Raw genomic sequence first — 16,050 nt, forward strand, 5'->3', positions numbered from 1 at the left:
ACTCGATGGACCTTGTTGGATAGAGAGGGGTCCCTAGAGATTAGACAGAATTGTTTTTGGTTTAATATCACATCTGAAGGTAGAATCCCTTGCAATGCAGATTCTAATCTCTGGGCAAGGGATGAGAGAAAATTATCTGAGTTCCTGTGGTTATTATCTTACTATTGAAAATGAATATAAAATGAAGTCATCTAGGGAACATCAAACAACCTGCCAACATAGGCTTTGTGAAAAGAGAAACTTGTGCTCCATTGTGTTGAATTTAAATTGCAAAGACATTTGTAAATGGTTAAAAATATCAAAAGCATGCTTGTGTCCTTGCTTAGGTCGATGCTTCACTCTCTTTTCTTGATGGGTTTGTTGCCGATGCCTTGGGTCGTGGAGCTGCACCTTATAAACCACATCATCAAAGGCAAGAAGAGAAGTTGTCCCAAGTAAAAGGTAGATGGGAAAAAAAATCACATTGTTTCACTTTACAAAGGCTTTTTAAGATAGTAGAGTTAACACAGTATTTCACTTCATCGGAGAAGTGACCTTGTGTTGAAGTTGTATTTAAACTGAATTTCCAAGCTTTTGGGGTTACTCAATACTCATCCGTGAATCTAACACAGGCAGCACGATAGCGCAGCAGTTAGCAGTGCTCTGTGGTGCCAGCGATCGGGGTTCAATTCCCCCCTCCCTTCCCCATCTGCAAGGAGTTCATATATTCTCCTCGTGAATGTGTGGACCTCCTCTGGGTGCTCAGTTCCTCCCACTTTCCAAATATGTACAGGTGAGGGTTAGTAGTTTGTGGGCATGCTATGTTGGTGTTATAAGCATGGCGACATTTGCAATCTATGCCCAGCATATCCTTGGACTGCTTTGCTCGTTGACGTAATGACACACTTCACTGTATGTTTCAATGTATAATTTTATTCTCAATCTAAATTTAAAGGTCGTTATAGAAAGTCTCTGCAATTTTCTCCCTTGCCTTTATTAAGCAGACTGGGATGCATCTTATTTGGGCCAAGTGCCTTATCTATTTTAAGCATATCTAGCTCTACTTGTCCCAATTTATCAATTTTAGACCATCCTGAATCTCAAGTATACTTTCTTTTACTGAAGTTTTGGCAGCAGCATCTCCCTTGCTTAAGGTGGGACCTGTACAGAAGGGATGGTTTGCAACTGAACTGTAGGGGGACTAATATCATAATGGGAAGGTTTGATAATGCTGCATGGGGGTGGGGGGGGGGGGGGAGTTGGGGTTTAAACTAGGGTTTCAGGGAGATGGGAACCAGAGTGCCAGAACAGATAGTGGAGTGGTTGTGGAGAAAGATGTTATTGTAGACCATCCAACAGACTGCAGGATTTAGAGAAGCACATTTGTAGAGAAATCACAGATAAGAAACGTAAGTTTACGTTATAGGTGATTTTAACTTTCCACATGCTGACTGGGACTCCTAGACTGGGAAAGAGTTTGTCGAATGTATTTGGGAAAGCTTCCTTAATTAATACATAGAAGCCCCAACTAGAAAGAGTGGTTCTGTGTCTCTTATTAGAGAATGAGGCAGGACAGATGACAGAAGCTTGTGTAGGGAAACCTTTTGCATCTAGTGATCATAATGCTATTAGTTTCAAGGTAATTATAGAAGAGGATAGGTCTGGTCCTTGGGTTGAGATTCTTAATTGCAGAAAGACCAGTTTTGAAGGTATCAGAAAGGATCTGGCAAGTGTCGACTTGTTTTCTGGCAAAGGTATACTTTCTGAGTGAGTGACCATCAAAAGTGAATTTTTGAGAGTACAGAGTTTGTATGTTCCTATCAAAATAAAAGATAAGGATAACAGGTTTAGGGAACCTGGTTTTTAGAAATATTGAGGACTTGATTATGAAGAAGGAGATGGTGAATAGCGTGTATAGGCAGATGGGAACAAATGAGGTACTTGAGTATAAGGAATGCAAGAAAACACTAGGAAATTAGGAGTGTTAAATGAAAATATGAGATTGCTTCAGCAGACAAGATGAAGGAGATTCCTACGGGCTTCTACAGATATATTAAGAGCAAAAGGATAGCAAGGTACAAAATTGGTTCTCTTCTGGAAGATCAGAGTGGCAGAGTGGAGCCGAAAGAGATGAGGGAGATCTTGCAGATATTTTTGCATCTTTATTTACTTAGAAGGTGTACACAGAGTTTATAAATGTGAGGAAGAGTAACAGCGAGGTCATGGACCCTATACAGATTGTAGAGGAGGAGGTGTTTGTTGTCTTGAGGCAAATTAGGGTGGATAATTTCCCAATGCCTGCTGTGGGAGGCTAGTGCAGAAATTTCAAGAGTCATAGCAGAAATGTTTAAAACATCCTTGGCCATGGGTGAGGTGTGGGAGGCTGATGTTGTTCCGTTGTTTAGGATAGGCTCTAAGAGTAAGCCAGGAAATTGTAGGCCGGTGAACCTGACATCAGTAGTGGGAAAGGTATTGGAAGGCATTCTAAGGCACTAGATATATAAGTTTTAGATAGACAGACACTGATCAGGGATAGTCAACATGGCTTTGTGAGTGGTAAGCTGTGCCTACCAATCTTACAGAATTTTTTGAGGAAGCTGATCAAGGCAAAGCAGTGGATGTTGTCCACGTGGACTTTAGCAAGGCCTTTGACTAGGTCCCACATAGGAGGTTTGTCAAGAAGATCCAGTTGCTTTGTATTCAAGATGACAGTAAATTGGATTAGACATTGGCTTTGTGGGAGACGCCAGAGATTGGTAGTAGGTGGTTGCCTCTCTGACTGGAGGCCTGTGACTAGTGTGCAGCAAGGATTGGTGGTGAGTGCATTTTTATATCAATGATCTGGATGATGTGATAAACTGGATCAGCAAATTTGTGGATGAAACCAAGGTTAGGGGTGTAGTGGACAGCGAGGAAGACTATCAAAGCCTGCAGCATAATCTGGCCCAGCTGGAAAAATGGGATGAAAATTGGCAGATGCAATTGAATGCAGACAAGTGTGAGATGTTGCACTTTGGTTGGACCAACCAGAGTAGGTTTTACATGGTGAGCGGTAGAATAGAGGGATTAGAGAATCTCTAGAAAGTGGGGTCACAGGTAGATAGGGTCGCAAAGAAAGTTTTTGGCATATTGGCCTTCATAAATCAATGTATTGAGTACAGAACTTGGGGTGTTATGTTGAAATTGTATAAGTCATTGAATTTAGAGATTTAGAGATCTCTAATTTAGAGATTAGAGATACCTACAGGAAAGATGTAAATAAAATTGAAAATGTGTGGGGAAAATGTACAAGGATGTTGCTGGGACTTGAAGAGCTGAGTTATAGGGAAAGGTTGAAAAAGTTAGAACTTTACTCCATAGAATGTAGAAGATTGAGGAGAGACTTGATAGAGGTATGCAAAATTATGAAGGGTATAGATAGGGTAAATGCAAGCAGCCTTTTTCCATTGAAGTTGGGTGAGCACAACTAGAGGTTAAGGGTTGAAAGTGCAATGTTTAAGGGCATGAGGGGGGAGCTTCACTCAAGGTGGTTAGAGTGTGGAACGAGCTTCCAGTTCAAGTGGTGGATGTGGGTTCACTTTCAATATTTAAGAGAAATTTAAATAGATACTTGGTTTGGAGGGTATGGAGGTCTATAGTCCAGGTGCAAGTTGCTGTGACTAGTCAGATTAATGTTTTGGCACAGACTACATGGGCTGAAGTGTTTATAACTGTGCTGTAGTGTTCTATGGCTCTGTGACTACGGAAATCAGGAGAAACTGCTTTTCCCTGAGAATATTGAATCTGGAACTCTGTGCCCAGGAACCAAACAGTAGAGGCTACCTTGTTAAATGGGTTCAAGGCATAGATGGATTTTTACATGGCAGAGGAATTAAGGATTAATTTAGGAGAAAAAGGAGATGGAAGACCTGAATCAATGGCCATGATCTTATTGAATGCCAGAACAGGCTCGATGGTCCATTGGTTCTAGACCTGCTCCTAGTTCTTACATTCCTTTATGGTCTTTCCTTCAATATTCTTCCTGTTCACATGGCACAGAAATTTTTTTCCTGATTCCCTTTTAATCTTGCTGTCAGCCTTTACTAAAACTCTTCCCCCTCAATCTCATTTCCTTGTAACATCTCTCAGCGTTTCATAATCGGCTTAGTTTTTTCTTTGTTTAAAACCTGATAATATTATAACCTCTTTCTGCCCTATTTTACCTTCTGTACTCTCTCTTCGGTATATTTTATGTATTGATAGTGCCTCTTGAAGTAAAGACACTTGTTGTAATTTCCCTTCCAATTTCCTCTTGGGACTGTATCATTTCCATTACTGCAACCTGCCCATCTTAAAAGTTTCCCATGCTTTTTCCTAGTGAGTTCCTAATTCTAGTTTACCTAGACCAAGTCTGCTCTCATTTGATTGACATTAGCTCTTCTCTATTTGACTAATTTTATCTTGGAGTTGGTGTCTTTTTCCATAGCCATTTTCATTACATCATGAACATTGTTTCCTGGATGCATTCCCATTAACACTTCACCTGGCTCACTACTCACAACCCAGTTCAAAATGCCACCGTTCTGATTGAGTTGGAAATGCACTGATAAGAACACATCAGAAACTCCTATCCATCTTTATAACTTGTGTTATCACTATTCCAGACTGTATTTGGCTAGTTGTCAATATATGGCCTTTGTAATCTCTGTAATTTCATTGCATATTTGCTTTTTGATATTCTTCCCTCTAGTTGTGACTTAAACGAATAGCCTAGACAGTGCAGTTGTGCAGTACTGGCCTTGATCAATATTGCCCCTTCCTTTCTCCTGCCATTATCTTTCTTAAAAACCTTGTGTCCAGGAGTATTTATAACCCATTTCTACTCTTTTTTGAGGGAGGGGATAAGATCCAGTTTTTGGTTATAAAATCATAACAGTTTATGATTACTGATGTCTATAGTTCACCAACCTTGTTCATCACTTGTTTATTTAGGTGAGCCATAAACCTAAATTTCTTTTTGAGTTTCTATTACTGGACATCACAGTAACCCTCCCCACGGGGACATTGGACCCAGCTAAAGTCCTTCTGCATAATTTCTTCTAACACGATTTATCTTTGGTATCCTGACATTTCTATACTCACTGAATCACATACAGGGAGTAAACTGGTGATTATTACCATTGAGGACCTTCTTCTTGTTCTCTTTCCTGATTCCTCATTGTCTGCCTACAGAATTTCATCCATTTTTATGCCATTGTCATTGGTACCGATATGGGCTTTAATCTCTGGCTGTTCACCATTTCCTCCAGAATTTTACTGCACAGAAGCAGACCTTTTGGCTCTATCTTGTCCATGCCAACTGACATCACCTGAGACATCCTGTTCAAAAAATATCCTGAATTCCTGCTGCACCAAAACCTAGAGCATGAAATAGATACAATACCTGGGACAGGTCATCAGGACACCGAGTTAGAAATGAAGAGACCCCTAAGTGCATTAAGTCTTAAAAATATAATGCCCTTCTAAAGCAGGCTGTTAGAACAGTTGTACATTATTTTGGATTGGAAGTGCAGAAGATAATGTGCCTTGTGTTGAATGATTGGTCTCGAAAGGTATTTATTTGTAGATGGAGCATTGTTTTTTTTTAAAGAAAAATGTAATGCTGCCTTAGTTTTTAAACTTTACTAAATTATAGGGAGTCTCTGAAGTGCATTTTTATATATTTTATTTTAATTCAATATATTCAGGGCAATCTGACCCTGAATCCATCTAAAATTTCACCTCAGTTTTGTTTTTCTTCCCTTTGATAGAAGTGAAATGTATGTCCATCTGTAATATAAGGTCATGTTGTTACAGGGGCAGCATGAGTCATGAATTTTATGAAGCTGTTCTACCCATAACTGTATAAAGAAGAGGTTCTGAACCGTTTTAATGCTGTGGACCAATACTATTAAGCAAAGAGTCCATGGGCACCGAGTTGGGAGCCCCTACTGTAAAGAAACAATGTTGGTTCAAACACCATTGCTTAATCACTTAATCATATTGCACAGGTTATTGATCATAATCATTAATAATCAATAGAATCTTGCCGCAGACAGGCCTAGCAGGAATCACATGTAGTCTTAGTACTTTGAATCAGAATCTTTACTACTTTCCTATTAGCTGTTGGTTTGTTGTTGAAAGTCAAGGGTGAAGTGTTGATGGTTTCTGCTTTTGCTGTAACTAAATTTGATGATGCAAGCTAGTCATGATGCATTTCAGCTTCTGCGAAAAAATAGCATAAAGGAGTATTCATATACATCTGGCTAAAACAGCTGCTCTAAAAACTAAGTTGAGACCTTTTTAATTAAGTAATTATATTAGATGTAGGATATTGAATTACTTACAACTTGAAGCTCATACTATACTGAATCAATACTAATTCCTGTTTAAAATCTTTATTTCTTCTGAACCAAATTACGAAGGCTATTATATTCCTAGATGCTTTCTTGTTTATAATTTTCTAATTACAAGATTTAAAAAAAGATTTTATTGAGATACAGCGTGAAATAGGCCCTTCCATCCCTTCAAGCCATGTTGCCCAGCAACCCAAGCCTAAGCACGGGACAATTTACAATGACCAGTTAACCTACCAACTGGTATGACTTTGGATTGTGGGAGGAAACCGAGGCACCCAGAGGAAATCCATGCGATCATGGGGAGAACTCTTTACAGACAGTGACAGGGATTGAACCCGGGTCGCTGGTACTGTAAAGTATTGTGCTAACCACCACGCTACCATGCCACCCCATATTTATTTAAATATGCTCTGCAAAATGGTAAATTATTAATTGAATAGAGCTCCCTATTAATAACGGGCAAGAACCTGGTCGTCAGGTGTGAGGTGCTCTCAGGGCTGCTGTACTAAATTTCCGAGCTGCAAGCGTGGCCTGTCCCCGCTCCGGAAATCACCCAAGCCCTCCTCAGATTCGTCTGGGGATCCAAGATGGAGCGGGTCAGACAGACCACCATGCACAAGTCCCTGGACAATGGGGGCGAAAACGTTCCCAATGTTGCCCTCACCCTGATGGCCAGCTTCATGTGTGGCTGCATCAGGTTGTATGTGGAACCCAAATATGTGGGCATCAAGTACCACTATGTGCCCAGGTTCTACCTGTCGCCCTGGCTGCGAAGGATGGGTCTGGCCCCATTCCCATGAACCGCCCCAGTCAGCTGGTGGTTGCCCCACTACCTGTCCTTCGTGGAGAACTTCTTCCAGGACCATCAGGCAGTGGTCGGCATGAAATGTCCTTCAGGCACTGCAGGAGAAGGACGTGATGGACACAGTGGGGTGGTTCCCTGAGCAGACCATCCAGTTTATCTGGCAAAATGCCTCATCGCCAGACCTCACCTGGCTGGCAGTGAGAGGGGCCCTCCCAGTCTGATCCCTCCTATACACCCGGAACATCATCTCCACACCCCGCTACCCACGGGAGGACTGCAGTGAGGAGGAGTCAGTGACCCACCTCTTTGCAGACTGTGAATTCGCAGAGAAGGTGTCAAGGAGGATGAAAGGGCTAGTGGCACGCTTCATCCCCAGCAGCTGCGTAACAGAGGACTCTCTGATCTACGGGCTGTTCCCGGGGACGCAAACGGAGACAACATCTGGTGCTGTTAGCAGATCAACAACTCGGTGAAAGACGTTCGTCGGTTGGCCCAAAACTTGATGGTCGACCAGCACATGGAGATGTCCGTGGAGGAATGCTGCTGACTGGCACATTCTGGGCTGCAGGAGTACGTGCTGAAGGACGCACTGAAACTTGGTGTAGCCACTGCAAGGGCCCAGTGGGGAAGGACCACGGTTTAGGGTTCTACTCCCACGGTAGTGGGAGGGGTCGGGTGGCGGGGAGTATACCCCTCAACAATGGTGTGTAAAGATAAACCAACAGAGTGCAATGTGAGTGGCTGGAAGTGTGGAAATGTATAGAATGTAATGGTAATGTCTGTAAAGGATTGAGAGTCATCGAATGGTTTATTGTGAATAATTTATTTTGAATATAATATATTTTGTTAAAAAAGAATTATTAAATACAAGTGCATAATGACACCTAGGCAATTAACTCTGTTTAAAGATGAATCTTACTTGTAAAGCATTCATTAAAGTACTGTGAAAGAATGGGATAGAGCAGTAATTAAAATTTTCAAGTGAACTGTTTAATATGGAGGATATAAAATAAGACTGTATTGTTGTTGCTTATTTTTGAAGTAATAGATCGATAAGAAATGACCTCTAAAATTTGTTACAATAGTAGCTCTTATTTTAAGTGCAATTGACACTTTCAGCTCATGCCTCCTTCCAAAAAATAAACCCTGACCTGTTGTATGGAACTGGGCAGCTTGGGTGCTGTTTGAATTAGGTGGTTTGATTGCTTTCCTGAGACTTCTGCTTATTAAACGGCTCTTTTCAGCAGGCAGATGACAGGTATGATAAAAGCAGAAGGTCTGAGTGGTGTGAGCACTGGAACAAAGCCAGCTTCACCGTCAGACTGTGAGAGCTGGCATCATGTGAGTTAGTTGTACCTTCCTTGTCATTGCTGAGGTCAACAAGATTGCAGGGCTTCTCCATTCAGGGCAAAACAGCGTACTGGCAATTCAATTACTAAAAACACAATGACTAAATTTAAAATCACATCTGAGTTACTAGAGTGACATTAAGTTACAACAGAATTTAAAACAAACAACTCTAAAGTGGGGCATTGTTCAGTTTCACAACAGCCCCTGGGGAAAAGCTGTTTTTTCTGTCTGGATGTCCGTGAAGAGATGTTTATTTATCTCCTGCCGGATGGTAGGAGATTGAGCAGATGATTACTAGGGTAGGAATGTGGCAGTACAGACCAGCAAGGTGAACTTCATGCAGTGAAAATTACTTGGACATACCTTGCCTATGACCTGCTTTGCATTCCTCATTCGTTATCAGAAGCATTTTCCCTCATTGTGGGTAAAGGTCTCCTTTCATTTAGATGCCAGAAAGTATTTTACTGCTGACTGCCCACGCCCACTCAAGGCTGCAGTAGGCTTATGGAAGAAATGCATGTATTATAAATCTCTGTGCAATGTTCCTTGAGGTCTGCTTGAATTATTCTGTACTGGACTTATCCCATTTAAAATTGAAGTCATTATCACTGCAAATTTAACCACTCAGCAAGCCACTTATATCAATTTAATTGTACCTTTGACAATCTATTGTAGCAGCCTTGATTGCTTTTTGTCACTAGTGTGCAGTGTGATTATAATTTCCCATTATAAGTGATAAGATTAATGAGGCGGAGCACATGGTCACAGTCATCCAGTTTTGGGATGTTTCATATTGTAGCAGGCTTTAAATTCAAGATGAATTGCTGGTAAGTAAGAGCATTCTCTTCCTGCTTTATTTACAAAGTGTTATGCACCATTCAGTTATACCTTCTAATATACACTAACGAACTACAACAAATTCAGAGCGGATCGAATTATAAGCACATTTATTACTTGCAAGAAAATGACTACATCCATACGTTAAGATGGTGGAAAGTAGCTTCAGTCTTGCAGCTCAAACCAAACTCTTTTTAGATGCTTACAAAGTCCAGTAATTCATCAATTTCATGTCTTTGAGGTTGTTCTATCTCATGGTTACATTCCTTTCTTATCTGCATCTATCACATTTGTCTTTAATCAGTCCATTTATCTTTTGAGGCTTCTTCCCTCATGATAGCTAAGACGTAAGCAGACCCCCTGCTATAAAACAAACACATGCTCACGCTCTCACACTCTTCTTGTCAGCCTCCATCCAAACCAGCAAAGCACTCTGGGATCACATAGGTTCCATTTTGTCACACTACATTTTACAAAAGTTATAAATTCATGAAGACTTCAGGGTTACAGATATATTTCCACAGTGTCACCCAGTTCTGGGATGTTTGCTATCATAATAGGCTTTAAGTTCAAGATGCATTGCTGGTTAGTGAGAACATTCTCTTTCAGATGTTGTCACAAAGTGATAAAGGGCCTCTGTACTCCTTCAGTATTAGATAACAAAGATATTAGAAAATGTTGTCCATAGCTTTTGTTATGTGGGCAAGAATTATTGAAAGTGATCCAAAACATTTAGTCATTCTGCAACTTGCTTGTTGTCATAGATAGGTATTTTGTTGATTTTCAGTAAAGCTTTCAAAATCAATACCATTGCTTTAAATTAAATCGCTGAATTTGCTTTGTGAGGAAGCACTGGGTGTCGGTGCAGGTTCAGGTATGAAAAGGTGATATCTAGCCAGGCTTACGTATGGCACTTAACAGTTCCATCAACTTCACTAACTTTCAAAATTAAATTCTTTAGAAATTACATAAATTAAACCAATTACGTCACTCAAAAAAGAAGTAAGTTTTTTAGACCATAAGATATGGGAGCAGAAGTAGGCCATTCAGCCCATCAAGTTTGCTCCGCCATTCAATCATGGGCTGATTCAATTCTTCCAGTCATCCCCACTCCCCTGCCTTCTCCCCATACCTTTTGATATCTTGGCTAATCAAGAACCTATCTATCTCTGCCTTAACTGCACCCAGTAAATTCTTTTGACAATTGAATTAAACATTTTCTTGAATTGATTACTCCATGCAGCTGAATTAACAATTTAATGTCCAGAGACCATTTATGTGGATTTCATTAAACCACAGTTACTCTTTGTCCAAGATCCGTTCCAGAATTAGAATTTCCATGAAAGAAAGGATTTTGAATTTGTGTGGTTGGTATATTTCCACTGCAGTAGGCTGTTTTGTACACAGCTGAATCCTAAACAAAAAATTATTTCAGGAGTATAGTATCAGCAGCGTGTTCAGCAGGTCTGTGAAATGTTATTAACACTGAAAATACTCCTTTAATCTCCTATCAAAATCAATTTGCTCTCTTTTGAGTAGTGCCCTCTTTGTACAAGTTTTAATTCCTTTTGTGTCTACCATTTAATTTAGCCCTCTAGTTACGTAAGCTTAATTATGTTTAAACTCTAAGAGCAGAGGTTGCTCATTCACGTCCCTTTTATAGGAATCTATTTTAATATTAACCACAAAGTACGTTTTTATTATATTTTTTCAGTGCTCACTTCGGCAGCACATATACTTAAATTGGAACGATACAGAGAAGATTAGCATGGCCCCTGTGCAAGGATGACAAAATCTATTAAAACTATTTAAAATATTTTTCCAGAGAGCTACATTGATCTATTTATAAAAGAATTATAAAAACAATATTTTTCTCTGAGGAGGAAATCTAGCTTCAAAGCTAAATGTTTTAATTTTCCATGCTCATTTCAGCTCACTCTCTTTCCTGCACCTTGCCGTAGAAATAGGAGAATGATATTACAGGCTTCTGTTATGATTTAAACCGATTTTGTGGTCTGACCGCGTAAAGTGCACCTTGGCTGTGCTTCTCCTTCCATGTTTTAAATATGTCACTCATTCTTTGTCTAAAATAGCAGCTCAGAGATCAAAGATGCAATGCCTTGCTTTACCTCGCCTCTTTAGTGGAACTCGATGATGCTCAGTTAAAGCGAAATGTATGACTGATATATACCACATCAGAAAATAATTGACATAATTTTGAAGACAGTGAAAGTGAGAGATTTGCACTGGAAAACTGATTAGGCTCCTTCTGACACAGGTGATAAGATTGAAGCTTCTCTTTCTAATCTGTCAGTGCTGATTTGCTGTCTGAAAAAGTATGGTGACGGACTGCACCGCATTCCAGCATTCTTCCCTCTAATTTGTAATGACCAGTGTGCGCAAAAATCTTCCACTGTGCAATTTTTTGCCCAGTGACAACATGTGGGCTCTGAATTTTTAAGCAGAGGTAAACCAGAAGGTATTCCGAGGATAGTAATCTGTCAAATCCAGTTTGTTGTTCATTGTTTAAAAGAAAAAGAATAATACACATTAATGCGTCTTATTTCTCATATACTATGCCAACTAGTGGAATGGTGCTGCAGCAACAATCTGCCGCTCAACGTCAGTAAGACGAAAGAGCTGATTGTGGACTTCAGGAAGGGTAAGATGAAGGAACACATACCAATCCTCATAGAGGGATCAGAAGTGGAGAGAGTGAGCTGCTTCAAGTTCCTGGGTGTCAAGATCTCTGAGGACCTAACCTGGTCCCAACATATCGACGTTATAAAGAGGGCAAGACGGCGGCTATACTTTATTAGGAGATCAAAGAGATTTGGCATGTCAACAAATACACTCAAAAGAAGCTGCAGAAGATTGTAAATCTAGTCAGCTCCGTCTTGGGCACTAGCCTACAAAGTACCCAGGACATCTTTAGGGAGCGGTGTCTCAGAAAGGCAGCGTCCGTTATTAAGGACGTCCAGCATCCAGGGCATGCCTTTTTCTCACTGTTACCATCAGGCAGGAGGTACAGAAGCCCGAAGGCACACACTCAATGATTCAGAAACAGCTTCCTCCCTTCTGCCATCCGATTCCTAAATGGACATTGAATCTTTGGACACTACCTCACTTTTTTTTTAATATACAGTATTCTGTTTTTGCATGTTTTTAAAAATCTATTTAATATACATAATTGATTTACTTGCTAATTTATTATTATGTTTTTATTTTTTCTCTCTGCTGGGTTATGTATTGCATTGAACTGGTGCTGCTAAGTTAACAAATTTTGCGTCACATGCCAGTGATAATAAACTTGATTCTGATTCTATGTGATTGTGTATGATCGTGATTATATACTGAACATGCCGATGAGGTAGATGGTGATAACCTTTTGTGCACAGTTTAAATTCCTTTGTGCGCTAGTAGTAAAAGATGTGTGCATGCATACACTTCAGAGGGAACATTACATACCACTCGTGGGAAGACCAGAGCAATTCCCGCCTGCAGAAAAACTGAAAACTGGCTTAAATATGACTCGTGCATATCCAGCTGTCACTCTCACTTTTACAAGCACAGAGCATTCAAAAGCTAGTAAAAATTAATGGCAGCACCAAAGCATGGCGGTTCGGCTAACACTATTACAGTGCCAGCTGTAAGATCAGGGCTCAATTCCTACAGTTATCTGTAAGGGGTTTGTACGTTCTCCCCATGACTCTGGGGTTTCCTCCAGGTGATCCGGTTTTCTTCCACATTCCAAAGATGTACAGTAAGGGTTAATGATTGAGGGCTAGCAGTGCTGGCACCAGAAGTGTGGCAACAGTTCTGGACTGCACAGTATAAACCTCAATTTGATTTGATGGAAACAACACATTTTTGGTAGATTGAGTAAAGGTGTAGACTATTTTCTAAACAGAGAGCAAATTCAGAATCCAGAGGTACGAGGGGACTTGCAGGTCCTCGTGCAAGATTCCCTTATGGTTAACAGGTTGAGTCGGTGGTAAGGAAGGCAAATGAAACATTAGCATTCATTTTAGGGGGAGTAGATGCTGAGGCTTTACGAGATATTGGTCAGACCACACATGGAGTATTGTAAACAGTTTTGGGCCCTGATGTTCTAGCATTGGAGAGGGTCCAGAGGAAGTTCATGAGAATGATCCTGGGAATGAAAGGGCTAATATATGAGGAGCATTTAATGGCTCTGGGCCTGTAATCACTGGAATTAGAAGAATGAGGATGGGGGGGGGGGGGGGGATCTCATTAAAGCCTGTTGATAAAGAAAGGTCTAACTATAGTGAACGTAGAGAGGATATTCCAAATAATGGCACAGTCTAGGACCAGGGCGCACGACTTCAGATTACAAGGACGTCCCTTTCGAACAGAGATGAGGAGGAATTTCTTTAGCCAGAGGGTTGTAAATCTGTGGAATTCATTGCCACAGCCAATTGTGGAGGCCCAGCCACTGGGTATATTTAAAGCAGAGGTTAATAGGTTCTTGATTAGTAAGGGCATCAAAGGTTACAGGGAAAAAAACAGGAGAATGGGGTTGAGAGAGATAATAAATCAGCCATGATGAAATGGTGGAGCAGACTCAATGGGTTGAATGACCTAATTCTGCTTCTATGTTTGTGGTCTTAATTTACTGTCTGTTTTAATGTACATAAAACTAATCTCTATCAATGCATCAAGATATTCAAAAACACTAAGATATTTAACATATAAGCAAACTACATCAATTAAAAGAACTTTGTACATTCCTCATATTGCCCATGTTGGTCAAGCTTTCTTCATAGACCTTCAGTTGCTGCACCGTGACTAAACAAACGGGTTCAGTGAGCACATTCCCCAGATGATCCTTTGAATATGGTGCTTGTGGGTGGAGATTGAAGGCCAGAATTACTCAGTCCTGATTGTATCTGGCAGGCAAAAAGTTGAGAGCAGAGGTCAGTGAACAGATCATTAATAACTGTTCTCTTAATCTGTCATCTGGATGGCCTCTTCAACACGTTATCACCAGGGCAATTCTGACCTCCCACAATCAGAGATATTCCCTTAGACTAATCCCTTCCCATCTTTGCTGCAAATTCTCTTTCCCAGTTCTGACTCGGAATCTTGAACTTGAAAAGTTAGCTGCTTTTATTATTATCCTCATTTAAAAAAAAATTCAGTGTTTTAATGTCATAAGCAAACAATTTAGAATCAGGGAAAGTAAACAAAAAAAAAACTCCACTGTCCCAATTTAAATTGTTTTCTAGGAAAGATGGAATTGGTATCTCTTTCAGAAGTATTGTAGATGTTGGGAATCTGATATTAAAAACAAGAAAGGTAGGAAATATGCAGCTGTTCAAACATCATCTGAGAAGAAGGTTAATGTTTCAAGCCAGTGGTCTATCTTCAGCCCTGATTTGCCTTCCAGCCTTAGTGCAAGAAGTGAACTGTGGTAGTGCATCCTCCCAAGTGTTGGAAAAAATGGTTTGAGTTTTTTTAAATATTTAAAATGTTTTTAAACTATTCTGTTTAGTTTTTAATCCATTCCATTTTTTCTACACTTAATGTTTATTTTAGTATCTAATTCGTTTCATTTCTTTCTCTTTAAAAGTTATTTGGCTTTCTTTAATTTCACTTATTGAAGAGCGAGCCCATTGGATTTGCTGCCCTCATGGCAGCAGGTGTAATACAGAGTAAGCAAATGCATTTTGTTGTGAAAGGGCACCACCAAGTGGAAATACAGAACTGAAACAGTATGAAAAGAGATTTCATAATAGAGTGATGAGATTATTGGCCAAATCAACTCAAAACACTTATCTCCTTGTAATCAAGTTTAAGTACTGAATTATTGAGTATTTAAGTATGGCTGTATAGTGGGTGAAGCTACTTTTGGTTCTGACTTTAACCTGGTTTGCATATATGCCAGCAGTGTTATGTTGGAAACTAGCAGCATAATTAAATAATTTATTTTTCTTTTTACAGTGTTAAATTTTGAACCATATGGGCTATCTTTTCTGACAAGCCCACAGACCTCCAGTGTTACAGGAAGGCAGTCTCCAACAGATTTGTCTTTGAATTCAGAGGTTTCCTGTAACAGCACAGAGTCTGGATTAAAAGAGTAAGTTAAAATTTAATATATTGTTTTGGTAAATATCAGAGATCTAAGCATGAATACTGTTTGCTTGGATTAGAAACCTTTTGTATAATTAGTAATTGTAAAATATACATATTTTGCCTAAATTTATGAAATCGTAACCCAGCTGATTTTGGTGTTGAACACGAGAATGCTGGCATATACAGTATAGTTGAATGCGTCCATAAAAGAATAGTTGGTCACTGGACAGCAGTATTCATTTGGATTTTGTAAATTAGTCTCTGCTTTGGAGTACCCCATACTGTTTCCTAGACTTGCTTTTAATCAATATGTAGATATATTGATTAAAATTTATTCAGCAGTCACCAATGGCTACAACTAACTGAGGAGTTAATATTGGTCATGACTCCAGGATACTTCTGTGTTCTTTGAATGGTATCATAGAATCTTTTTTGTTCACTGGAGCAAACAGATGGAGATTTAACATCTAATCCTAAATGCTCTCTTAACATGACACTGGTGTTAGTTCAAAGTTAAATGCTTAAGTTCTTAAGAGAGTTTTGAACTCCTGACCTCCTGAATTATGCAAAGGGGCTATTATGAATTTAGTTTTGGCAAATAAATAA

At 39.7% G+C, this 16,050-nt stretch overlaps 1 protein-coding gene and 1 non-coding gene across 2 annotated transcripts in view; both read left to right on the forward strand.

Moving 5' to 3' along the window:
• ap4e1 (adaptor related protein complex 4 subunit epsilon 1) overlaps nt 1-16,050 on the forward strand; it is a 63,155-nt gene that overhangs the window by 32,562 nt on the left and 14,543 nt on the right. The window contains exons 15-16 of the mRNA XM_073033151.1: nt 327-441; nt 15,313-15,448. Of these exons, the coding sequence (XP_072889252.1) occupies nt 327-441; nt 15,313-15,448 (251 nt within the window). The remainder of the gene's footprint in view (nt 1-326; nt 442-15,312; nt 15,449-16,050) is intronic.
• On the forward strand, nt 11,062-11,169 carry LOC140718950 (U6 spliceosomal RNA). The gene has a single exon (XR_012096839.1). It is a non-coding gene; the product is annotated as a U6 spliceosomal RNA (small nuclear RNA).

The sequence above is a fragment of the Hemitrygon akajei genome, chromosome 30, assembly GCF_048418815.1.
Source record: "Hemitrygon akajei chromosome 30, sHemAka1.3, whole genome shotgun sequence".
Classification (NCBI taxonomy): domain Eukaryota; kingdom Metazoa; phylum Chordata; class Chondrichthyes; order Myliobatiformes; family Dasyatidae; genus Hemitrygon; species Hemitrygon akajei.